We start from the raw sequence: 26,491 nt of genomic DNA, 5'->3' as shown, positions 1-26,491 counted from the left end.
GTAGCACGCACTTGTGCTACACACCGACAACCACGCTATATCAAACAGCCTCATGACTTAGTTCAGGGCTGCAGCCACCTTCAATTCAGCAGTTATGTCGAACTTCCCAACTACTTCTCAATACTGTAGCAAACGGTGTGTTCTGTTAGCACTGGACTTAAGAGAAAGGTGTTGCTGTAAACCATGAACAACAACAGACTCTTGAGTCTCCTGTGATGCCTAGAAACAAACAACAAAATCTGGTAGTATTCAAAAAAGGATAATGCAAGCTGGCACACAGAACGCTGTTCAAAAGATCTGAAGTGTACTCTTTCACACCTCCAGCTGAAACGCAGGACATTTAAATCACCAACGGATTCAAGACTTCTGCAGTATTACATTCTCCATCGCTGTTCAGATGCAAAGAGAAACAATTAAAATAGAACCTAGTTCTTAACATGCAGAAACACTGCCAGATGTGGTAGCAAAACAATATTTAAGAAGTATCAAGCCAATTTTTTTAAAATGAAATTGAGTTTTATTAAACTGCAAGAAATGCAAAAATGGTGACAGATTAAGAAAAATATTTGCTGGGCAATCAAAAAAAAAAATACTGACACTGGTCCAATTCCCTTCCAACTCCTTTATGTCACGTTACCATAAAGCTCCTCAAATCTGCATACAGACAGCTTAACATACACTATTCATACAGTGAAAGAGATTATAAAGAACATTCCATGAACAATAGAAGGCATTATTGTCTTTTGCTGTTCTTTTTAAACACTAGGACATTGAACATCTCATTGCTGAAATGATTTAAATGCATAGGCCACAAACACATACCTCTATTATAGTTCATATGATTACAAATGTCCAGTTGCATAACACAAGTCTGATTCACCAGGAGGAAAAGTGGTTCCTGGAAATTATTCCACTATAAACCAATTTTCATTTATAGAAACTGTCTCGAAGTAAACATTAAAGTATGCAGAACATTCAGTATATTTACAGGTTCAGTGCACTTGATATTCCTCAGTAAGAGGATATGGAAACAGCAATTAAAAAAAAAAGCTTTGCTTATATGATTATACTTGGGATAACACAAGTGGCTTGATTTAAAAAAAAAAAACCCAACTATCAGCACATTAACATTCTTATGATGATTCCATGAACATTCACCAAAACATTAGCAAAGAAACAGAATCCTTTATTTTCTTGTACAACCAGTGCTTATCAGGTAAAAATCAGTAACACTGAAATATAACAAAGAATTTCCTTGTTTAATATTAGACACACAAAGGAGAGAATTCCACTGTAAAACCCATTTATACCATGTCTGAACCATGTGTACAATCTCTGATGTTTTTAAATAAAAAACATGACCGGTTATAAACTTCTCATTTAACATCTAAATAAATTAAGATTGCTGGATCTCCAAGACTGTGAGACTATTTCAGGAAGAAAACGAGACAGCCTAGACAGACATTTATCACGTATGCTGCTCCAATTTAGATCTTCCATGCCTTACTGCAGTTCCTAGCCATGCACACACAATACAGCCACATCTGTGCAAGTCAAAGGTTCAAAGAGTCAAACTGAGCCTATAAATAATTAAGTAAAAATAAGTGGCAGATTTCCTCCATGTGAACTTTCACGGACAGAGATATCAGCGAGATGAAATTCGCAGGACTGACTGGAGAGCAATGAACACGCCCACTAGGCAACTACCAACTTGTCAACATGTCCACGACCAACTACTCCCAGCTCAGCCATCTCAGACTCCATCCAGGTAACTTCTCTTCAGACATGCACAACTATTCAGGGCTGGCACAGACCCCTAAGGAAAGGGAACGTGACTGCAACATGTGGCAGGAAGAGCTGCAGACAGGAACTAACCTGAAAGGCCTTAGATAATCCCCCAGGAGACGCTTCCATACAACTTCACATGCCTGCCTCCTGTCGGGAAGTGTGGCACTCACTGAAATCTTTTAACTGTCTCCAAAACACGTTTGTTGCTACATAAGTTACTTTATACAACCACCAATACATGTCTTGTTGCCAGCAGTGCTTAAAAATAGCCTTAGAAAAATTATCAAAGTAAAATTAGATTATCCTGATAACTGATCAGGTCTGGCCTCATAATGGAGATATGTTTTCTTTAAAATAATATTTAAGTAGTTGCTACAGGGAATAAGTGTTGGCATCTATAAAAGCTGCATAATAAAAATAAATACTTTCAGTCATTTACAACAAACTTAAATATACATTTCACTTAAAACAGGTAACAATACTTTAATGGATTACTTGTTAGTTACTGTACAGTCCTGAGCATGTTTTTGCAGGCAAGATTTAGGACATCATTCTTCCCCCACAAGTCCACATGACACGCCAGCTGGAAGAAAACTTCTAATACTTCTGAGAAGCAGCATCTTAATTTAGCTTTGGTAATTATCTGTGCAACTGTATAAATCTTTGCTTTGCTTTTCACACACCAAATAGATTAAGGCAGGCATTATTGTTATTAGGATTCCTCCATCACCTTTTGACACTGATAAAGCAAACCATCTGGAAGAGCAGAACAAGGCGATCTGAACCACAAAGCCAGCATCCCTGAGTGAGTACGACAGTGCAGCAGACAGGGCACAGACGGAAGTAACTGGCAAGCCAGTATTCCCTCATTACCTTAAAACAGAGACCACAGGAAAAAATGAAGTAACAATTAACAACAGCTATAGTATAGTTCACAAAAAAACATTATCTTTCTCTCTCAAACTCCATTTCTCCTGTTCTCTTCTGCTCTCACCCCTACTCCTAACACATCAACAAAAATCATGCCTCCTGCATGCAATCCCCACTTTTTATCTGTCATACAGATTAATTTCAATTTTTTTTGTCCTGTCCAAAATCTGCACGGGGCAAGTTTGCTTCCTTGGAAAATGTACTGTACACTTGTACCTCTTACATCAGTCTTCACACAGATCCCTGCGTAAGGCAAATAAAGTCCATAGGATAACGCTCCTGTGTTTACTGTGCTCCTAAACGTTCCCCGTCTTGAACTCTAAGATACCTGCTTCCATGCACTTACTTTCCCGAGCCAAATTACAGGCCGTAAGCAGCATTACAGTACGCTTTCACTCACCTATAACGTCAACTATATGGAGTTTCAGCTTCTGTTGCAGTGTATTCAGAGCTGCTGAAAGGGAGCCTTCAGAAGATGACATTTTTATATTCTGTTTCACATCATTGGAAAGGGACAACCACAGCTTCCCAAAGTCTTCTGTAGTCATTTCCATTGGCCTAAAAATAAGTTCACCACATATCTCAGCAAGCCAAAATACATTACTCAGAATATACTTGGTCTCCCAAAAAATCCTATCTGGAAGCAACAGGACAACAGAGCACACAATAAGCAAAATACAGATTAATTTAAACAAGCCGCTCCCCTTCCCTGCTTAATATTTTTAAAAGTTTCTGTTCCTTGGTTTAGTTTTCTAAATTCTAAAAAAATACATTGTTCTATGCAAATGGAAGACTAGAGTGAATGGCGTTGAGATATTTGCCCATTGAAACAGTCTAAACTGGTTCAATGACAGGTGGATTTTATTACGGAAAACAAGGTGCATTTCACTATGAAACAGAAAAGTCTACTGGAAAAAGAACACTTGCTTTTTCTACTCCCAAAATAAATGCAGTATTCAAAAACAAGAAGAAAGCTTTCCTCTTCCCCTGCAAAAGTTGTCAGCCTTTTCATATAATGAATGGCCCTCTGTACTCAAATAACTTATTTCAGTTTGACATGTTTATATTATGCCATATTTTAATACGGCATGCCCTTCTGTTCACTCAGTTCTATTAGCCTCCTCAAAAATGTATTCTGTAATTCAAGACTCTTCTCACCTGTAACTATCATCAATATTCTCACGGGATTTGTATTTCTTCCTGGAAATTTGTCCCTTTTTGTGAGTGTATAAATACCCAGATATGATCTCTAACATTCATCTCAATTAGATTAAAATCTGCTCACGATGAAGCCTTGTATTTTCATAATCAATAACCAAATCATTCTGCCCTTGTCCAATACTTATTTGAGTACATGCGTTTTTAGAAACGACAGCTTATTTTATTTACCTGATGAAGTCCATCAATGATAAAGTTATTGAAAATTCAAAGTGAGATTCCATCTCTGACTGGTAATTAACGGAGCCAGAAAGAACTCCCTGTGTACAGATTTTGTGCATCCACACACATTTCTGACAATGTTCCACACTTTGAGCTTCAATTACAGGAAACTGGTAGGTGGGACTCTCCAAAATCTATATAATTTTTTGAAAGGAATACAGAATATAAGTCTTGCTGTCAAGCTGTGTAAGTGGCTAAGATACATCTATAAAATTATGTAAGTACCTTTTATTCCAAATGATTTTTCATGGACTGTTTGGCAAGTGAACAGAGTTACCATTCCTCAGCTCTGATCGAGGATAAATCAATCATTAACATCTACATAAGTTCTATGAGAACTAAAACACTGGAGAAATGAACCTCCTTCTGCCAAATGGCCTCCTCCCCCTGCCCACCGAAATGATTGCTCAGAGAGGCCAAGAACTGATGACCAGGAACCTGAATTCTTTAGTTCAGTCCCACAGATAATATCCAAGAGCAAGCAACATACTCCAAGCTATATGCTAAAAGCAAGAGGTTAAGAAGTCATCCCTAATAACAATACAGCTTCAAGATTACTCAGCAGTTCCTGGCCTCTCCAAACAAACTAGTCACACAGAATCCATCTGTGGTAGTGGCCTGTATGGAAACTTCCGTGAAATACAAGGGAAAACTAGACATGCGATGCCCACTTTCTATCAATGCCGTGACAGGTTTAATTCGAGCCAGAAATGGGAAGGAAGAAGACTTCATAACCGATCAGCAGTTCCTTGATTAAGTCAATTCTAAAAGAAACACTCTGGTTAATTCTCTTTATCCAGTTATCACTCTCTTAGTGTCTCCAAGGTTTCAAAATTCTGTGCTCCTTTCAGCAAAATGCACGGATAGTCATGTCGATAAGCAATTCCTAAATAGCTTTCCAACTATTCAAGAGAAGTTTCAATCAAGACTATCACATACTTTTACCAACCAGTTAAATCTCAGATATAGTCAATGTCAAAAAATATACTGACATAGACTCCTCTCCACCATCAGCTGAAGGCATGAGAACAAGAATAAAACCAATGATGTCTTTGGAAAACAAACAAACAAACAAAACCACAAAACAAACCAAAATGACAAAAAAAACCACACCAGAAAACACAAAACCACCAAACAAAAAAAAACTCCAAAACCTGCAGCAAACTAGCAAGCTTTCACAAATATTCCGTCAAGGAAGAAACCGCACCATGTCTACCTATCAGATAAATACCAATGAATGCACAAGCCCGCCGGTACAACCAGAGAAAAAAAGTTACACAGCGATTTCATTGACAGCTCAAGTCGTACCATTCTGAGCATGACTGGTTAGGTTCGCATTCAGCCTTAAACACCACGAAGAAGCTGAATTCAGAACTGGGAAATCATACGTATTTGTTACACAGAGGCAAGCAGTAGGAAACAAAATCAAGGTGAACTAAAGTGAGATACTAACTGTCATACCAAATGACACTAAGTTTAGTATTGAAATTTCTTACACTACCCTTTAGGATGTGTGTAATTGCCATACTACAGGTTTTAAGGAAATGCTTGGGGAAAAAAGGCATGGCTATTACATCAAACCAAACATTGCACACTTCAGTGCAAGTGAAAAGCAAGAAGTTCCAAGTGAATTTGAAATAGAATGGAAACAAAGTTTCTCACCTGGAAATGTTCTGCTTCTTCGAACACTAAGTTCACAGCGTTAAGTGCAGAAGTGGTTTTGTTTGAAACAAAAACAGTGAGCAACAGAGAGTCATCTGTCCACACCTTACATGAATACAGGGCTAAGGCATCACTCTGACACAGTTCCACAACTTCAGAGTGAGGGAGGTCTTCCAGCTCTTCTGGTAAGGATGGGGCCAACAGCATTTTACTGGCACTTTCACAGTGAGCACTTGGAGAAGGCTGAAAAATTTCAATATTGCTATCAGCAAACAAGGATGACTGTGACAGCGTACTACCTGAAAGCCTGTCATTCAGCCCAGATTTTCTGAGGGACTGAGGTGTTTCAAATGCTAAATTATCTTCTACAATATCTGAAGAATGCAGGGAGGCTTTTCTTAACCCTGTGTCTATATTTCCTTCACAGTCTTCCACGTTAATAGGTATTGTATCAAGTAAGGGACCAAAATCAGAAGCAGCACTATCTTGGAAGTCTGTTGCTTCCTCGCTATTTTGAGTTTCATTTATCTTTGATTTTCTTTTGAACTTCTGAGTAGCTGTGTCTGCTTTCCCCATCTGAAAAGGAAAAAGACCAAAAAAAAGGAGTGGAGAAGTTCTAGCAACCAGCTGCATTACTGTTAACAGCATGAAGCTGTGAGCAAGGACAAATAATGACCAAGGAATCAATTCAGATGACAAATACAGATAGATTCCAAACATTTTAATGGATTCAGTAACAGGCTTTTGTTGTATTTCTTAAAGGGTATTGAATTAGCCTATAACACAAGAATGACTAGGTTCTGTAAAACAAACTAAAAGCTCCTATTAAAAAGCAAGCACAGATAAACATTTTCTGGTTAAATCAGTAATAAATGCCAAAATTTGAGCTGGCTAATACAATAATGCCAGTCTTAAAAAGATTACCTAATGGTGACTTCTTTCATGTTCCACATATTACCATACATAAATTAAAAAGGGTCTTGACATAGGGCATCAAACTTACTGCCTTACTGCCAAACGAATGCCAACAGCTCTGCAAAGCTGGGTAAAGGAAGAGCTGTTAGGGAAAATAGTCTAAAACTTGAAGCACAACACATAAGCAGATGGAACTTCTAGTTACTGAATCACATCTGCTCCAGAGGCTGCTCCATCAAGTAATACCCTACCTGTTTCAGGTTCTTAACAAATTATCAGATGACAAAAGTAATTTTAAACAGTTTTTCAATGACTCGGGGTTTTGCCTCATTTTACCACAACAGTAATTTGACATATATTTACATATATTTACATACATATACATATATATATATGTAACTAAGGCTATATATAAATTTTAAACTGGTATGTCTCAAAAGAACCACTTACCAGACTGACACCAGCATTTGATCCCAGCCCAATAAACAAAGTTGACGCTAACTGCTGCTTCTCTTTGTCTTCCTCAGAGAGGCTGGCAACTTGGTCAGACTGCGAGGCAGGAGGATCACCCACCTGTACCGCTAACAAGCCGCCACAAGAAACAGTTTGTGGCTCATTTTCTTTCCCTACTTTGTTTTCTTTCTTTGGAAGATAGCCTTCTTTTCCCCACAGCTTGCGTACTCCCTCCAGTTTCAGAGTATTTGTCCTAAAAAGGGAAACAAAACAAAGCAGGATCAACCATATGAACATCACGCTCAAAAACATGCCAACGCTCTCCTTCAAACACCATTCACAACTTCGATACTTTGATATACACAGTGAGTAGCGGAATACAAATGCACACTTTTGCATTTGCATGTTCTATGTTAGAAATGTCACCCATTACTTTTAAAACACCCTGCAAATACAAACTTGGACTAGTCCACATAGTCTTAAGTACAGACCTACACTAAGTCAGCATTAAGACACCTGCAGTCAGTAATAGACTGTGTCTGCCAGCTCCATCCAGAATTTCAGATTACATTTGTAATATATTTGAATAATTTTTTTAAGAGTAAATATAAGCAACATGGTATCTATCTTCCTCAGGAGAAAGACTCTGGGAATCTCTAAGTATACTTAAGTGGTCCTATTGCTGATTCCTTAAAAAATAATTTAAGTTAATGTAAGAGACTGAAAATTAGAAGAGACCTAGAACGTATTTTTATTTCTTACGAAAAGTTTGTGTTCTCAGACACCCTGAATACTAGCAAAGTTAGCTCAACAGACATAGGCTAAATGCTACAACTCCTACACCTAAAATCCTCGCTTACATTTTTTTACAAAATGGTTAAAGAATCTGAAAAGTCTTCCAAGTTTTCCTCAATACCAATTTACCAGAGTATAAACGAAGTTATTAATTTGTATGAAACTATGGATATGGCATTTATTTGCAGTGTTCTAAAAGTTAAGGGGGATCTTAGCCTCACTTTTATCTAAAAAAAAAGTTTCCTTAAAAGGCACATTATTATAAGCCCATAAAAAGTAAGCATAGCCTGCAAGAGAAAGAAAGAAGCCAGACAGAAGTACTTAATCATGTAATCCTGTCCCAATTTTGATGCATTAACGATCACTTAATTTGTAGTTTGTGAAAAAGTGGAAAGCCAGTCTTAACTGCATTAGCTTTTTTCCTGGTTATTTCAAAGATGCTGTCTCAATTTCTTCTTACATGATAGAATTTTCCAATTTCAATTGTATGCTTTTTAATTCCACAGAATGAAGAAGCAAAGACATGTGATACTGACAGGAACAGAAGCTTAAATGTAGTTCATATCAAACCCAAATTAACTCACTCTTTATGTCCCGTCTCAGCACTATTACCAGACATATCAGAACCAAAAGATAAACCAGTGGGGGACTGCCTGCCAGTGACACCACATGAGGACACACTTGAAGCAAATGACAATCCATAAGGTTCAAAATTCAGAGCTGCAAGACAAACAGAAACTTAAAATTACAGTGTGGCATCAAAAGGTAAGAAAAAAACCCCTATTTTCTGAAAAAAGACATGCTGTACTGCTGCACTTCTCAGGCTTCCCATTCAGGATCCTATCCTCATTAAACTGCACTTCTCAGGCTTCCCATTCAGGATCCTATCCTCATTAAACTGCACTTCTCAGGCTTCTCATTCAGGATCCTATCCTCATTAAAAATGGATGTTTCTGTTTCAAGTTTTTTAAACACACAGAGGATTTATTTAAAACATGTAATCGTTTGATATTTGGTCTTAAATACCAAAATTAAACAGAAATAGTGACTTTAAATCCTATCACTAAAACATCTGCCAGTGCAGTATTTGTAGATAGAAGTACCATATCGGATCTATGTAAGTGAGCTTTTTCCATTTGTTCACAAGCCTAAATAACATTGAGTCCACAGCGTTACATCCATGTATCACCATCTGCTTTGCAAACATACTTAACACCCTGGGTTATAAATCATCTTCGCCAAGACTAAGACTAAGACCGTAAGAACCAAATCAGGATTCAGAACCAGCCATATCTTGGCCATGCTTTATGAATGGAAATGCAGTTTGAATAGCTTGTAAGAATTGCTTTGGACTATAACATAAACAGCCGTTGTTACCGAGGAAGCAGAGCACAGACTCTCCTCTGCAGCCCTGGAACTGCTAAGGAGTACAGCCCCTTTCCCTCATCTCCGCCCCAGCCTTACACTTTCCTCTTCCCTGCAAAGTGAAGCAGCAGGGCAAAGTTGCTGGGCATGTGGGATGAGAGAAGTCCCCTAATAAAAGAGGAGGCAGCACTAAGGAAATGTCCTGTCCCACAAAGAAGCAAGAAGGAACAGATCCAAGGGGCTTTGTGATAAAAAGCATCTGCATAAAGATATTCAAACTCTACCAACCCATACATTTAGTTATCGATTAAAAAAAAAAAAAACGAACTTCAATAAGCTCCGTGGACTCCCCTTCTAGAATATTGTTGAATATTCTACTTCACCTATATCTCACCTCCTAGAATATTTATGAACCAATGGAAGATGCTAATCAATACTTATGATTACTGAGAAAAAACAGCAATTCATAATCCGGTTCCTCCAATGGCTTCCCTGCAAAATTCTAAGAACACTGCAAACACCAGAGTGCTAAACTGATGCTCTGCAGCAGTAAAGACCACTAATTTCATTCTCAACACCTCGGTACAAAGCATTATCATGAGCTCAATCTGACATACAGTAAATCGTATCCCTCATTCGGCTTTACATGCATGGAAAACAGTATAGAACATTCAGTTGCAACATATTTGACCTTGTTCAGTATTTCTCCACCAAAATTGTGAATTTTCAAGGAGGTTTGAAGTGGAGAGTATAGATGTAATATTCTCAATTTATAATTACCTCAGATAACTGTTAAATTCTAAGTTGAACTTAGCTAAGTCTATAAAGAGACACATTAAGATAACATTAAGAAATAATATTAACTGACTGTTTGTTAATACCTATCAGGTAATTTACCAGCTATTTAATAAAGCAGTAAACCGGGAAACACCTTTTTCCTGAGAAAGTTTCTCCTCTTGTCTCTGGTGATGAGGTTTATATGGTGCTGCACCACGACCAAGTCCCTCAGCCACAAATTCATCCAGAAAAGATAAAGAAGCATCTACCTACACAGAATTAACAAAAGTGAGAAAGCAATGAAAATATTTTATCTATATGAGCCTGATGTTGCCACAAGACTATTGTGTCTTATCAGCAAATCAGGATCCTCTGTCTCACATCTCCTGTATCTACCAGTAAAGCTGCTGTATTAACAGAAATTAAGTCTGTTGAAACAGACTTTGAGCTAGAGATTTGTAAGTTAAAATAATTCCTCCACTATTGATTCTGCTGTCTAAACGAGAAAGAAAGAAAAAAGCAGAGTGGAGTTTTCCCAAAACTATTGATCCTACCATTATATGAAAACACTGAATTAAAAAAAAAACAAAACTCCAAAACCTCAGCAATATCAATACTATTTTTCATCATTTATTATAGACATTTCAGTGTCAAAATCAGTAGTTTCTAAACAGGAGGCAAAGCCTTCAAAGTGAAAAACATTACCGTTATCAGTAAAGCAGGCCTAACTTGCATTTAAAAACAAGACAACAAAAAAATAAAGCAGCACATGAAATCACAATTTTGTTTTAAAGCTACTCCAGCTTACTAACTAAATACCATGGTTCTTTATCTTTCAGTATAGAACATGACGATTCATCCTGTATGCCTGAAAAAGCATGCTTCTGAAAACTCACTTTAAGCAAACCAATGACTGGCATCAGTCAGAACTGTCAAATACCGTTCCTTTTGAAAATACTTTTCTACCAAAATATTCAACTCCCTGAACTAAAGGTTCATGAAGAACAAACACACACTGCAGCAGTCTTACCACCATGTCATTGCAACTAGCATCAAATGGAAGCAAGTTTTTCATCAGTGCTTTGTCTTCACACAAATGCTTCAGTTCAAAGGCATGTTGTCTCACGCAGGTATCTAGAGAGTTGCTGAATTCTTGAATCAGTTTGTCAACTGTTTTCGAACATGAGGTATGTGATGCTATCTTAGTGACCGCAGCCATTATCCATGCTTTCGTTTCAGAAGTAACGAACGTCTTCTTCAGCAGGCTGTGTAGCTTTGTCAAAATAACTTCTGGATCAACATTCGTAACAAGGCTGGAATATTCTCCCAACACCTATGCACAAAAAACAGACATAACATGCATTTAGTCACATAAAGCAGCACTTTCAGTTTTGAAATCAGAATGTAGTGCTAAACAACACAACAAAATTAATCTCACATTCAACAAGCTATTACTTAAAAATGTTCCAAGTTATTTCTTTACCATTCTGTGATTTCAATGTCAAAGGCTTGCAATGATCTTCCACTTTTAGCTTTGTAAAAATCAAACAGCTGTCTTGAAAAGAAAGCTAAACACAGCGAACATAATTATCAGGCCCTAACAAAATCGGATTTGCTTACACTGCAGCCTCCTCCTGGAGCGGAAGCTGAAGCGTACCCAGGTACCAGACAATACTTGCATAGCACTTGGCCAGTCACCTGCAAGGCTAAAAATGCGTTTCACAACCACATCTGGCCTAATTCTGATGAAGACAGAAAGGCTCTTAGGATGCAGTCAGATTCCTGTGGCTGCTAGGCCATTCCAACAGTCACATGCCTTAAAGGGAGCAAGCCAGCTTTTCCCCAAACTATGACAACCTAAGTAGCCCTCAGGCACCAAAAGAGGTGTCACCAAAACAAGATTTCAGCATATTACCTTGACTTCAAGCAAAACCAGAATATTCATGACTAAAAATAAAAGTTAAAAATACCTATTAAAACCCATCACTCCCTTTGACAGTTTCCTCATATCTGTGTATTCAGTTTTGACCACACATCTTCCTTACCCAACTCATAACTTGAAGGAATTTCTGTGGATATAATGCATCTTCCTCTTCAAGCAATGTTAAATAAGACTGCACTGCATACATCCGTAGCTGATTATCTTCTTTTCCATCATCAAATCCTAGATAGAAAACAATACATACTTTGCCTGAAACGCAAACAACACCTCCCATCAAATATTTCAAAGTGCATTTTAAGAAAAAAGCCAGATTAAGGAATGCATTTAATTCTTCAGAGTATTTGAGGAGTTACCTTCAGCCAAAAGCCTCAGAAAGTTGTTTGGGATATCGGGATGCACAACATCACCTCCAACTGAAAACACAGAATTCATTGTTTGGATGAACCACTCATTGTCAGGGGCATACGTGTCTAGATGTTAAGGAATGAAGCGCTAAGGTATAACTTTTTTTAGTTTGTTTCATAAGGAAACAAATTTTCTACAAACAAGCTACCCATCCTGCTTTCCCCAGTAAGCTGGGGGCCTGATGGTCAAATATCAGCTCAAACTAATTGAAGAGGAAATACTCCTGCATCTTTTATAAAGTGTTTCCTGTAAACTTCATGAAAACCGGCAGTCAAGTAGAGAAGTCTTAAGCTACTGCCCTGTTGATAAGGTCTGTGCCTTAACAGCTATCCATTATGTGCAATATGCCAGCTTGTCAGTCAATGCATCAGTGATTGTCTTAAGCTGTGCACAAATAAATGTCAGAATGAAAAATAAGAATTTCAGTAGACTTCACAGAGTAGAAACAGACATGTTCAAGGATTTAGCTCTGGAAACCTGTCCTACTGTATTTTAAGTTCACACTTGTTTCATGCTAGCTTTCCAGCAGCATCTTTTGAGTTTGTTTGCCCAGGATCACTTATCAATGATAGATTATGTTGACAGATTACGTTCTTTTCAGCAGTGTTTTGCTGTCGATTTACTGAAAAACAACAAACACTCTGAAGTACTTCACAGAAAGCAACATTGGTTTTTTCATGTATTTAAAATTTGATCAGCCTTTGCTAACTTTGGAAGTTAGCTTCTGCCTTCCCTCAAACAAAACCCTGAAAACGCACATTCACTGAATGGAAATTTTCAACAGTACAGAAAAATTCATTTTATTGTCTCGTTTTTGCATATTGCAAGACAACAAGCTTTTTTTTTTTCCCCCACACTATTCTCAGTGCCAAGCAGCATACAAATACGATGGTAAGATAGCTCTCAGTTATAAAGAATTTACAATTCAAATTATCAGACAAGAATACATACAGAAAATCAGGCAATGGCAGGTCTAACAGCAGCATTCACCATGTGCCAAATCCCTAATCATCACTTCCATGATTTTGGCACAGATAATCTTTTCTTCATTACTATGAAAGTGTGCTATTCTTAAAATCCATACGCCAACAACAAGTTCTCTAATAGGAAGATCACTCTGACAGTTATGGAAGAGTACTCTGTGTAGCACCGAGTCATCCCTCTCCATCCAGGGGTGTAAGACTTCAGAGTTTTAATTGCAAACCCACAAGGTTTTAATGCTAAACTCCAAAGCCAAAATAAAGTATTTTGAGTGCCATTATTTTCCCTCAGTGAAATACAAGAAACACTGTAGTCATTTCTCTACACATTTTCTTTCACGTATTTTTTCTCACATTTGAAAGAGCAAAAAACACAGCTGTTAATACTTCCTACTTCAAAAGATCATGACAGATGCTTTGAAAGCTACAAATGCTACATTTCATTTGCCTGAGCTCTGACCCCAAAATTTCAGAAAAACAAAAGGATATTTCTCAGCTAGTTCTGCTATTTTTCCAGCTAAGTTGATGATAGCATATTCCTCTTTGCTTTCTCTCAAGTAGTCAAGCATCTTCTGAACTATGACAATTACATTCTGTCCATTTGTAATTCTATAGAGAAGCTCTAAAGTCTGAAAGAGAAAGCAAAAAATATATTTAATTGGCTCTGATGATGCAAAAAAGGAAGCAGGTAAATTTCTTTAGTAAGTATTTGGCAAGTCTTAAATGAAATACACTGCTTACCTATACCGCTTGTCACATTAATATTGTTTGTAACTGCTCTCTGACAGTAACTGAGACAATACACCTTTTAATTTTTCTTATTTTAGAAAAATCTATCACCCATTGTAAAAATTAACTTAATTTTTTATGTTTAAAAATTTACTGACCTCCCTTTTAATAATGGGATCTGGATGGTCCAGACATTCAATTATTGTCATCTGGTGCTGAAGTGCCAGATTAGGATCCTGCTGAATAACATAAGTTAGAGCCTTTAAACCTAGAATATAAGCGATACGAAGTGATATATGAGAATGTATACTGCCATGACCAAATTAAAAACATCTTAATTAAACCAGATATCCTTACCTAAATATTTCAGATTAATTTTGGGTGATAAAACAAATTTTCCAATGCACTTGGCAGCTTTTTCAAGTAGTTCAGATTTGGGATAAATTGTATAAATTGTTTGGACACATTCAAACAGGATGGCTGTGGGCAGGGGCAAAAAAAGGTACATAATTAATGTGTGTTAAATACTTCTATAATGCAAAAATTTTTAACAAGCAAGCAAGCTCATTGACAGTATCAAGGAATTGCAATGTTGTCCCACCCCCGCTGAACCTAACTGCAGAATACCTACTGGCCTAAGTAGAAACAGGATGAAAGACTTATCTCCTTTAGTATACACATTTTTTTATTAGCCTTTGCCATTGTGTCTACAATTTCCTGTCCATGAAGTTCTTCCAAATTTGAAGTCTCCTATAGTCACTCAAGGGACTGAACTGGGATGGGCTTTAGAAAGCCAATGGGCAGCTATAAAGGATTTGAGAAAAAATACTTTTTCAAGAATTCATATGATTTCTTAGCTACTACCAACAGCCAAAATTATGCCAAGAACATTCTTATTAAAAAAACCCCCGAACAATTAACTTTGTATAATTGTTTGAGAAAAAGCTGGAAGTAAACTGCACAACACACAAAAAGTAATTAATCCTTTGTGGCAGCAATTCAGGCAAAGACTTAGACCAAGTTACTCTCCCCGAGTTAACCAGCATTTAGAAATCATGATGTAATTTTCAGTTCTTGCAATTCAGCCTCTAACTGAACCATCCACCAGACAACCACCTACTCTTCTCTGGCATTACAAAACTAAATCAGAGAAAGACTAGCATATTAACAACTCAATTACCTAGAAGAAGCAAAAAACATGCAATAACCAAGGACTTTGTATAAGAAAGTGCAACTACCCAGAATTACATTTTCTTTTTGTCTGAGATCACCACCTAAAGTTTTTATAAAAAGTTTATCATATGTGAACAAAGCCTGCATACTTAAATTCTATGTCCTTGTATAAAACCTAATAAACTGCCCACTCTGGTCCCTTAAATGCTTACAATTTAATGCTTAACTCTTAGCAAGTGCAAATTGTTTGCATTATAAGGCAACACACCTCCCAGTATCTTGTACAATCTTGCCTAAAAGAACGGAAGTAATAAACTGAATACACTAAACATCTGACAGGCACTTCCTCATTTATTATTTACTAAAAGAGAGTGCTTCCCCAAATCTCCCCTTTTAGTGGAAGTGAAGCTTACACAACGCTTTACAAAGCACGTATCAAGTGGGCATTAGACATCTAGAGCTTTGGGCCATGTTCCTTTTTTGTTTTCCCTCAGGGTTGTTTTAAAAGAAGTCTCAATTTTCATTCCATTCCATTAGCACAGGTACTTTGGCAACATCTATGGGGCTGTAACCATAAAATAATGGAGGGCTTAGGCTTTTTTTAATAGCGACACAGCTCCTAATGGAGGGTTCCAGAAGATCAAGTCTAGGTGTTTGGGGAGATATTAAGATCTGAGGAGGAGAAAGCAAAGAAAAATCCAACTACATTGCTCAAATTTTATTAAAAAAAAAAAAACACAACAAAAACTTAACACTGCAATTATTCCTTTTGCTTTGTTCCAGCAACAAATACAGCTTTCTTACTGAGAAGATAATGAAATTAACATAGCCTTCTACTACATTCTAGAAATTTTAAACTGAGATGTGTGCCAAAAACATTTTCACAGGCACCACTGTCACTGAACTCTGCAAGTGTAATTTTTATTAACTGTGGCTAGAGGACAAGTCCTACAGAGCTGTGAAGGACTGATGCCCTAACACTTGCACACTTTTTATTGTCTTTCTCAGGGCAGTAAAAAGAAGATCTAAGCATTTTTAATAAACAGAGCTGTATCAACTAGAATTTTTCTTTCCTTCATTTCAACTTAAGCAATATCCAATACGAGCTTACATGAAGATTACTTTCTGTAACTAAGGGCAAGGACAGTGCAAACATAGGAGAGAGGCTTTTAAGTCAAGATGAATTCCCAGTACATAAACACATTTTACTTCAGTAATAAAAAAAATGTGCTGTACAGCAGTGAATCACTTGTTTTATAATTTACTAGTTGGAAAGTTAAGAATACAGTTATTAACAATATAGTTAGTTTTTCAAAAGTACTGCATTAGTATTTTAGCATGATTAACTACTCACATTTTCAATCTTTACAAACAGTGATAATTACAAAAAAACCCTCACCCACCATATGTAATATTATGATTTATCTCTGCTCTTCTTAAAGATTCATCTAGAACATCATACATCAATTCACTTGTCCTGTTTAACAAGAAAAAAAAAATAATTTCAATTATTTGCAGCACTAACAAGCATGTAGTCTTATTCTACCAAACAGCTCAATAGTACCGAAATCTGTAACCCAAATTATTCATATTCACAGATCCACTTTAACATGGAAGAGCTCTATAGCACGTTTCTAAATCGCACCTAACAAGATGTTTCTTTTGAAAGCTGTAAATGTTTACCATATCACAAGAATAAAAACACTTCCCTTGCTACTTGTATAAAAAATAAAACACCAATAGGAAAAGGATTACAGACAACCAGGTCCTCACAAAATGACACCACTTTTAAAAATATCTTCACTCTGGATTTTCACACAGTTGTTTGGTAACCTGATAATAGAAGTCTCAGTAAAAATTATTTCAAGCATATTCCACAACAGTAAATTGTTTAGCCAATCCAGAAGCTAAGAAACTAATTTTGCACTTCAGTAAGTATCTGCTCACCGTATTGGTTAATAATGAAGGTGTAAGAAGTTCAACACTGAAATCCTCTTATAAAAAACACAAAACAGAAAGCTGTCTATGACTGTATTCTTTGTACCTTCAAAATATTAATTACAGAGAAAGATCTGGTTACCTTTGATCATCTTTTCCTAACAGCCCCAATATTCTTAAAAGCTGGATTTGTAACCATGGTGCTGGCACGCTGTGATAGTTGAAGTCAACAGGGAGCTTTCCTCCCACTACCTGCTTTAGGATGGTTACAAAACTCCCAGTCAAGTCCTTGTATTCAGATGAGTTTTCCTATATAATGAAAAAGAAATACAATTCAAATATTTTGATACAGCACCTCAAAAGTGAAAATAATCCACAACTTCAGTAAGATCAAAATACCTGTGCTGATGGTTTCATTTCTTTAAATCAAACTTCTACTCTCATTCCCCAACACCTGTAAGCTCTTCACTTTAAACCTATGCTATTTTCTCCTGATTTTCAAAGGGATTGAATGTAGCTTGAAGGCAACAGTAAAAAAAAAAAAATTACAATCAAGTTTCAGCAAACTCTTTAACACAGTGTAGAAGTTAGATCCTCTAAGGATGCCAGTGATGTTGAGCATTCAGATAACGGAAGAAGCTGATCTGTCAAACTAAATGGAGAGCTAACACAAACATCTTGCAAACATCCACAATCACACAAATTAACTTTTCTAATGATTACAAATAAGTTTTTTCTGCAATACATCTGCACAGTACGCTGTACATTTAAAATAAAAGATAAATACATAAAAATAGTTCCTAAGTTCAGTTGTGCTTCTAATTCTTTGCCTACCTTAATCATTTGAAGATATATATGCAAAGAAGCAGCCATGACTCCAGCATCCCTGTCACATAAGGCTTTCCGAAACTTATCATGAATATGCTGAACTTGGTTAGGAGCGATGACATAGAATTTGTATAAAGCTTGAACAGCTTTTCTTCGGATAATTTCCCTGAAGAGAAACAAGAATAACACAAAACAAAATGAAGCTGCTTGTATGTTTTAAGTACTTAACAAAACAACTTGCATGTGTTATTCCTACAGCAACGTAAAATTATGTGACAAGCCATCAGGACGTCATGATTTGAGAGAGATGAGAATCCATGTTTTAAAGATCTGATAACAAATTACTTTGCAAATATCACCTACATGAGGAATTAACAAAGCAAACACAAAAGCATAGTAAAGCTTAATGTCAGATTAACAATTCAAAAGAATAGACACCAAATAAACAATGAAATTGGCCACTGCTAATCTGCAGTGGTCACATGTGCAGCTCCAAAAAAATACCTGTCTAGAAGTTACTAAGTCAGTTGATTCTACAGTTTCCGTTTTAATCAACACAACACTTACAATAGTATCCTCTGTGTAGGGGATGTTATAAATTAAGAATCTAACAATTCAAGGGTCTATCTGCAAACAAACTTTTATCAACGAAGTTTCTATAAAGAGCTTTATTAAAAAAAAGTATCAGTGAAGACCTTCAAGGATCCTAATTCTGTTTCTCCACTTACTCTACAAAACACTTCTTCATCCACATATTTGTCAAAAGGACTCCAGCAGGTAAATTCAACTACATTTACCTATCAAAACTGGTTAGGAAAAAAAATTAATACCTATCCAGTACTCAGTCAAGACTGCAAATAAACGAGACAAGAATTCAAGAGAAAAACTAGAAGAGTAACAATTTCTGAAGGTAATGATTAGAAAGACCTACTCAGAGAAAATACACCAGTTTACTATAATTACCTACAAAATTTAGTCATTCAACTGTACAAGGCCACTTAAAATTCTGTAAATGCATACGTACTTAGAATGCTGGAGCTTGTCTTCTATTAGGGGAAGAACAGCTGGAATCATCTCCCGTGGAAAGATCTGGCTGACAACAGTTAATGCCATGCACACCTCTACTAGATTAGTGCTCTGTAAGTCCTGTTACAATCATTGAAATAAGACAGTAATTTTTTATTTAGACTTTCAAATTCTGCAGAGACATACCCCAAATCTTTCACAAGCAGGCTGTATCTAACCCACCTACACAGCCCACCTACAGCAAGCATCCCGCTGCCAGCCATCCTGTTGTCTGCTCAAATTTGGGAAGTGTCAGCTCTCACCGAGCTAATTGAGTTCTTCTCTTATACAGGAAGAAGGAGCAAGCAGCTCCTCACACTTGTGTTAGAGCTACATTTGTATTTTAAACATATGTGTGATTAAACCATAGAGCTACAACCAATGTTTGTTTACTGAAATAGTTTGATGATTCAAAACTATGCCGAGTCTCCAACTAGATCAGTGGAATGAGTCAGTTCTCACAGAATTCAACAGTATTCTCTCCAGTGCCTTTGATCTAGCCCAAAGTATTAAAAAACAACACAAAAAACCCACACACACACAAAAGAGCAAGCTCAATAATACTGCCAATCACATATTTGTGCACCAAAATAAGACACTACTTACTACCTAAGAAGTGAATGCAAATTACACATAACATCCTACAAAAGAAAGAACAAAAATTCAGTCTGCCCCAAATACAACTGAAAAATAGTAGATCTAGCTCACTGTAATCTTGAACCAAAAAAGGATGGATGAAATACAAGAGCAGCATTATTTTTCAAAACAAATTAAACATGTTAAAGATTTCCAGGTGACATTATTTTCTCTGGCCATTTGTCCCAGATAGGTTTTAATCCTCATCTTCGTTTAGTTCTTTGTGGACTCTTCATTTTTCAGTTCTTTCTGTATTCCTACTAGTTTCAAGTCAGATTTTTAAAGATTATAAAACAGTTTTCAATCACAACAATGTAAGGAGTATCACTTTCAGTCTATAATTTATGTGATACTGTAACACAAAAGTAATCATTACACTCTTATCACAAGTCACAATTGCTCCATGTAAGAGGCAGTAATACAGAAGATGAGACCTACGAAATATTATTAGGTAATAGATTTTCAGTGTCACTCCAAAGCATATTTCCATTTTCTATCAAAACTATCAAAAGGACTCAAAGAAGCCAACAGATACTTGATGTCAGCTAAAAGCAAAAGTTTACATAGAAATATGCATGTATGGCTCCTCCTGGAGTTGAGAATGTACACAATTTGTACATTTTATAAAAGAAATTATGGTGCATCTCCTTTGAAAAAAAACTTTAAAATACGGCTTCAACAGCAGGAATGCCAAGATTAAATTAAAAAGCCAGGGAAAGCCATTTCAAATTTTCATCATTAACCCAAGAAACAGCAGCTTTAAGAAAGCAAGATAGAAGTTCTAAGTACATAGCTTAGATGTTCTGTGATACAAAATGGGAAGAATTGGTCCAAGTTTAGTTTATAGAATCTTAGAATTGTTTCGGAAAAGACATTTAAAATTATTGAGTGCAACCGTTAACGTAGCACTGCCAAGCCCACCACTAACCCATGTCCCTAAGCCCCACATATACACATTTTTTAAACACCTTCAGGGATGGTAACTCCACCACCTCCCTGGGCAGCCTGTTCCAGTGCTTGACAACCCTTCCAGTGAATTTTTCCTAACATCCAATCTAAACCTCCCCTGGTGCACCTTGAGGCCACTTCCTCTTGTCCTGTCACTTGTTACCCCCACCTGCCTACAACCCCCTTTCAAGTAGTTGTAGGGAGCGATAAGGTCATGTGTCCCCCCCCAAGCCTCCTTTTCTCCAGACTAAACACCCTCAGTTCCCTCAGCTGCTCCTCATAAGACTTGTGCTCCAGCTCCTTCCCCAGCTTCACCGTCCTTCTTTGGACACGCTCCAGCGCCTCAATGTCCCTCTTGCAGTGAGGGGCCCAACACTGAACACAGGATTCGGGATGCAGCCTCACCAGTGCCAAGCACAAGAGGACAATCACTTCCCTTGTCCTGCTGGCCACACTACATCTGATACAAGCCAGGATGCTGTTGGCCTTCTTGGCCACCTGGGCACACTGCTAGCTGTTGACCTTTTCCCCCAGGCAGCCTTCCAGCGGCTCTTCCTCATGCTTGTAGCATTGCATGGGGCTGTTGTGACCCATGGGTAAGACCCGGCACCGAGCCTTGTTGAACCTCACACAATTGGCCTTGGCCCATCTGTCCAGCCTGTCCAGGTCCCTCTGCAGAGCTTGCTGCCCTCCAGCAGATCAACACTCCTCCCCAACTTGGTGCCTGCAAACTCACTGAGAGTGCACTCCATCCCTGCATCCAGATCATCAATACAGATATAAAACAGAACTGGCCCCAACACTGAGCCCTGGGGAGCACCACTTGTGACTGGCCACCTGCGGGATGGAACTCCATTCACCACTATTTGGGCTTGGCCGTCCAACCAGCTTTTTACCCAGCAAAGAGTATGCCCATGCAAGCCATGAGCAGCCAGTTTCTCCAGTTGAATGCTGTGGGAAACTGTGTCAAAGGCTTTACGAAGTCTAGGTAGACACCATCCACAGCCCTTCCCTCATCCACCAAGCAGGTCACCTTCTCACAGAAGGAGATCAGGTTCGTCAAGCAGGACCTGTCTTTCATAACCCCATGTTGGCTGGGCCTGATCACCTGGTTCTCCTGTACATGCCATGTGATGGCACTCACGATGACCTGCTCCATCACCTTCCCTGGCACCGAGGTCAGACTGACAGGCTTGCAGTTCCCCAGACCTTCTTTCTGGCCCTTGCAGACAGGCATTTTGCTAACTTCCAGTCAGCTGGGACCTTCCCAATTAGCCAGGACTGCTGATAAATGATGGAAAGTGGCTCGGTGATTTCCACCAGCTCCCTCAGTACCCTTGAGTGGATCCCATCTGGCCCCATGGACTCTGTGTCTAAGCGGTACAGCAGGCCTGTGACCATTTCCCCTTGGATTATGGGGGCTTCATTCTGCTCCCCATCCATCTTTCAACTCGGGGGCCTGGTACCTGGAGAACAACTGGTCTTACTATTAAAGACTGAGGCAAAGAAGGCATTAAGTACCTCAGCCTTTGCCACGATGTTTCCCCCTGCATCCGATAAAAGATGGAGATTCTCCTTACCCCTCCTTTTGTTGCTAATATATTTATACAAACATTTTTTATTGGTTTTACAACACTATCCAGATTAAGTTCTAGCTGGGCTTTGGCCCTTCGGATTTTATCCCTGCATAACCTCACAACATCCTTGTAGTCCTCCTGAGCTGCCTGCCCCTTCTTCCAAAGGTTATAAACTCCCCTCCCCCACCCCCCTCCCAAGTTCCAGCCAAAGCTCTCTGTTCATCCAGGCTGGTCTGCTTCCCCACCAGCTCGACTTTTGGCACATGGGGACAGCATGCTCCTGCACCTTTAAGATTTTACTTCTCTTTTTTACCTCCAGACCTCCAAAACCACTGTACCTTCACAACTGTGTTCACAAGTAGAAGTAGCAGTTCATGATTTTCATGTAGAAATAAAGAAACTGCCAAGTAACCTATAAAAGAAAGCACCCTCCATTACTACTTTCAAGCAATAAGCAACTTCAAGATAGAAAACTTCAGACCGTCTGTAATACAAGAAGAGTTAACTCAAACAATTACCAAAACCCACTGTTGGATGACAGTTGTTCATGTTTTAAATATCAAGACTTTATTTTATTATCAGGCAAAACAGTTATATTTAAGTTGCAGTAAAGCTCAACAAGTAAGAGCTAAGAATTCGTAAGCTGTGAGAAATAAGAGACATCACAATACTGTTACAGCTAAAGAGCTGCCAAAAGCACCATGAAAAATCACTTCCTGGAAAACTACAATCTTTTCTGCAAAAAGAAAAGTATGTTACTTTGACTATGTAACGCAAATGCACTTCCTTATATATGCTTCTCTTTTCCACAAAATAAAGTTTCATTTCAAATAGATTCTATATTCAGCTTGGAAGAGTAAAAATCACCATCCTATGCCCAAAACCCCCTCATTATATCTTAACAAGAGGGGAACAATTCCAGAACCCCAGAAAAGAAACCTGCCAGAAACCTTTTCTTCAAGACTCCTCTTCCTTTTAAAACAAGGAACTTAAATTAGGGCGGTGGGGAGGGTGTGCCACAACTCATGACAATCTCTGTATTACAGAGATGGATCTTCAAAAAGATTGGTTCATTCAGGGCTTAGGGATCAAAATGAACAACTTAAATACAAGTAACAGTATTTATTGTCTGGGCTATTAGACTGACTTAGCTGCTTGCGAAACTATAGACTTGATCAGCTTAGCACACCTGCAAACATGCAGTTTGCTCTCATTCATTGAGGCTCACGCTGGGTAAAAGGGTAACCCATCTCGACTGGATCAACTGACAACAAATTCCTTAATACAAACTTTGGCATACTGCACCGAGAACAGACAAGGTCATCTTCATGTATCACATATACCTGCAGAACAACAACAAAAAGAAAACCACACACACATACTCTTGATAACATCCTTTTACCAGATCAAAGCAGGTGCTTGTGTCCAGAGAACTCTAAGCCACCTACATTTAAAAATAAAAATAATAAATATATGCTGCCTCACCAAAGCCTTCTCAAAAAGAATCCTAGTATAGAAAGGTCTCAAACCAGTTAATAAAACACATTGGGTCTTGACACTTACAGAGGTCATAAAGTTGTCTTCAAAACAGCTTACCACCCGCCCTCTCAGGCTTGGCGAAGATCGAGGTTTTTTTAATCCCTACCAGAGCATCTGCAAACTGGTTTTCATTACTCAGGCATAAAGTAACTTTAAATCATCACTTGTAACACATTCTCTCAGAAACTCCAATACTTGAGTGGATGATCCAGATGAAATTTAAACACAGGATATCAAACAAGCTATCCCACAAGACACTGCCTTCCTTCTGTGTATGCAGACATAGTATTGCTTGGAGTTAAACCATTTCCTCTGAAAACAAGAAGAAATGTCTTCACTAGGCAGCTGAATCAGCAACTGCAAAAAATTCTCCAGACAAGACACGCTGACACCTATTTCAAACCAAATCTACTGGAATCAAGTTAATAGCCACACTGGCAGGCAGGGAAATCACAATGGCATGAAATTTCAAAGAAATCTGAACTAGCCTTTCAAATTTCCTCAAGAACTTCTGCATCTATGCTCTTAAGAGCTCCCTGTTTGCCTCATTTCCTATAACTGTTTCTAAACTAAAAAAAAAAAATCCCACAAGCAACAGAAAAATATTTCTGACAAATGCCTGACATTAACTTCTTTGTCTAATCTTGTACTACACTACTTGCAAAAGAAACCAGATCCTGACTGAAACTAATTTTCAGCTTGATGTGTTTTTTAACAAGTTTTCTCATGAATTACTTGTTTCTTGGTGCCACAATTCAAAAAAATTAAGGAACAGCTGACAGTTTAAAATTCATTAATTTACCCTGCCTTCTGTTCTAGAAGCAGATACAGAGCAGCTCACAAACTAGAGAAAGCAGAGGAACATTTCAAGTAAGTTGTATTTTTACATGAATTATAAATCTTAAGAAACTTTTTTAGAAGTCTGAGAATATTATAAAGGCTATAGCACCATGCAACATACCAACTCTTTTCTCCAAAAGATTTCCTTGCTGCGCAAGCTTGATTGCATGGATATATCCAAAGGAAGACTCATACCCCAGCATTTCACAATAGATGAGTCTAACCATACATTCTTTCATCAGTCTCTGAAATACCAAAAAAAAATTATTAATTTTAAGTCAGCCATACTTTATGCTCTTTTCACTGCTCTAATGAAGCAGAGGACTTTATCTGATCTAAACATAAGTGTATTCACACAAGTCTTCTAAAATCAGGGTACTTGTAATTTTTCCTTTGCTATGAACCTCTTCTGTAAATCAGTTTTCCGACTGTAAGAACAGAACCCCCCATATTCTACCCTTAAAGATGTTATCTTGTTTTGATTCCGATGCATGTGATCAACTGTAGATCAATTATGACTAACATAAAAAACATGAATTACCTTAAGTATTAGATGATCCCACTGCTAATGCAAATTATTTTTCACCAGTCACTACGCTGACCCAGGACATGTTTTCACTATGTATGAGGTAAAATTTTATTCTTCCCTTCAAAAATTCTCACTCAAGGGACCAAGATATGCATTAAGTACATCGAACCAGACTATGTCAACCCCTGCAACTCGGACACTTGCAACAGCTTCTTATACAGGACAAATTCATTATAAGAACAGCATTAGCCTGCAAAGATTATTTGATGGAAGAGCTAGCTTTTTTGCCTGTGTTATTTCAGAAACTACCGAATGACAGACTCTGGGTGCCACATGGCCACAGTTTATTCCCATCAGACAGAACCACAGTATCCTTACTATTTCATCTGTGCTGCAAAACCACAGGATCCTCAAAACCTTTTAATACCAATTAAGTATCTGTAACACAGATAACCTGTATGCTCCACCTGGCAAAAAGCAGGAGAACACCGCTTTTCCTCCCCTTCGGCCTGCTGTTCCCACAGCCTGCAACCACTAGCAAAACTTACCAGCGTTGTGGTGGGGGCTGACACCGTTGCCTTCAAACTGGTTAGCTCCTGCTGGATTAATTTTTCTTCTTCCTAGAAAAAATTAAAACTTCTTATTTCAACCTCACTTAAATTCTGGCGGCGAAAGATGAAGCAAAAGTCAAAGAAGACACCTCAATTTACCAGCGTTCCAGAGACTTCTCAACGCCCGCCGGTACATGCCGCACGGTGCTGACAGAGGCTGCCAGCCCCATGCAGGCAGGGCCGCGCCTGCCCCCGTCCGCGTCCCCGCGCAGCACCGCGCAGCACCGCCGCCCGCCGACACGCAGCACCGTCAGGTGCCTCCCCGGGCTCCTCAGGGGAGACGCCGGCGCCCCGCCGCCGCGCACGGGGCCACAGCGCCCAGCCCGCCCCCCGCAACTCAGCGGGCCGCGCCGCCACCTCAGGGAGGCGGGAAGGGAGAGGAGGAAGGGCCGGCCCCCGCCCCGGCCCCCGCCCGTACATGCTTGGAGGTGAGCGCCGTGATGCTCCGGATGAGACTCCCGAGGCGGGAGGTGGACGAAACCCTGCCATGGCCGCCAGCTCCCGCCGGCCCGGCGCCCGGGTCGTGCTGCCCCAGCAGCCCGGGCAGCACGCTCAGCGTCCGCTCCACCACGTCGCTCATGGCGGCCTCCGCCGCGGCCCGCCGCCGCCCGGAAGGGTTGGGCCCT

The 26,491-nt window shown here is 38.6% G+C and overlaps 1 protein-coding gene across 5 annotated transcripts; it reads right to left on the bottom strand.

The window, feature by feature from the left end:
• Window positions 1–607: 607 nt before the first annotated feature.
• On the bottom strand, window positions 608–26,491 carry AP4E1 (adaptor related protein complex 4 subunit epsilon 1). Of its 5 annotated transcripts, none has more exons than XM_056345531.1 (21): window positions 26,284–26,491; window positions 25,803–25,874; window positions 24,847–24,970; window positions 22,685–22,758; window positions 19,145–19,266; window positions 18,127–18,286; window positions 17,435–17,601; window positions 16,758–16,831; window positions 14,539–14,661; window positions 14,340–14,449; window positions 13,942–14,081; window positions 12,421–12,533; window positions 12,171–12,289; window positions 11,156–11,458; window positions 10,280–10,394; window positions 8,568–8,703; window positions 7,186–7,441; window positions 5,821–6,396; window positions 4,108–4,292; window positions 3,119–3,276; window positions 608–2,661 (listed from the first exon to the last, which is right to left on the bottom strand). In XM_056345531.1, the coding sequence occupies exons 1-21, from the start codon at window positions 26,443–26,445 to the stop codon at window positions 2,501–2,503; spliced, it is 3,450 nt and encodes a 1,149-aa protein (XP_056201506.1). In that variant the 5' UTR covers window positions 26,446–26,491; the 3' UTR covers window positions 608–2,500. The 5 variants fall into 5 exon arrangements, with proteins under 5 accessions (XP_056201506.1, XP_056201507.1, XP_056201508.1 ...); XM_056345532.1 differs by lacking the exon at window positions 26,284–26,491 and adding an exon at window positions 25,965–26,146; XM_056345533.1 differs by lacking the exons at window positions 25,803–25,874; window positions 26,284–26,491 and adding exons at window positions 23,536–23,689; window positions 23,910–24,197.

This window comes from Falco biarmicus, chromosome 7, assembly GCF_023638135.1.
Source record: "Falco biarmicus isolate bFalBia1 chromosome 7, bFalBia1.pri, whole genome shotgun sequence".
Classification (NCBI taxonomy): domain Eukaryota; kingdom Metazoa; phylum Chordata; class Aves; order Falconiformes; family Falconidae; genus Falco; species Falco biarmicus.
This window is presented reverse-complemented; position numbering and strand designations above follow the sequence as displayed.

Bases quoted from the DNA above. Each gene is read 5' to 3' on its own strand.
- AP4E1 (XM_056345531.1), bottom strand. From the start codon at position 26,445: ATGAGCGACGTGGTGGAGCGGACGCTGAGCGTGCTGCCCGGGCTGCTG. The intron at 25,875-26,283 runs GTACGGGCGGGG...AATTTTTTCTAG, and splicing joins CGGCGCTCACCTCCAAGCAT to GAAGAAGAAAAATTAATCCA. The intron at 10,395-11,155 runs GTAAGACTGCTG...AATTCTGTGTAG, and splicing joins CTAGTTGCAATGACATGGTG to GTAGATGCTTCTTTATCTTT.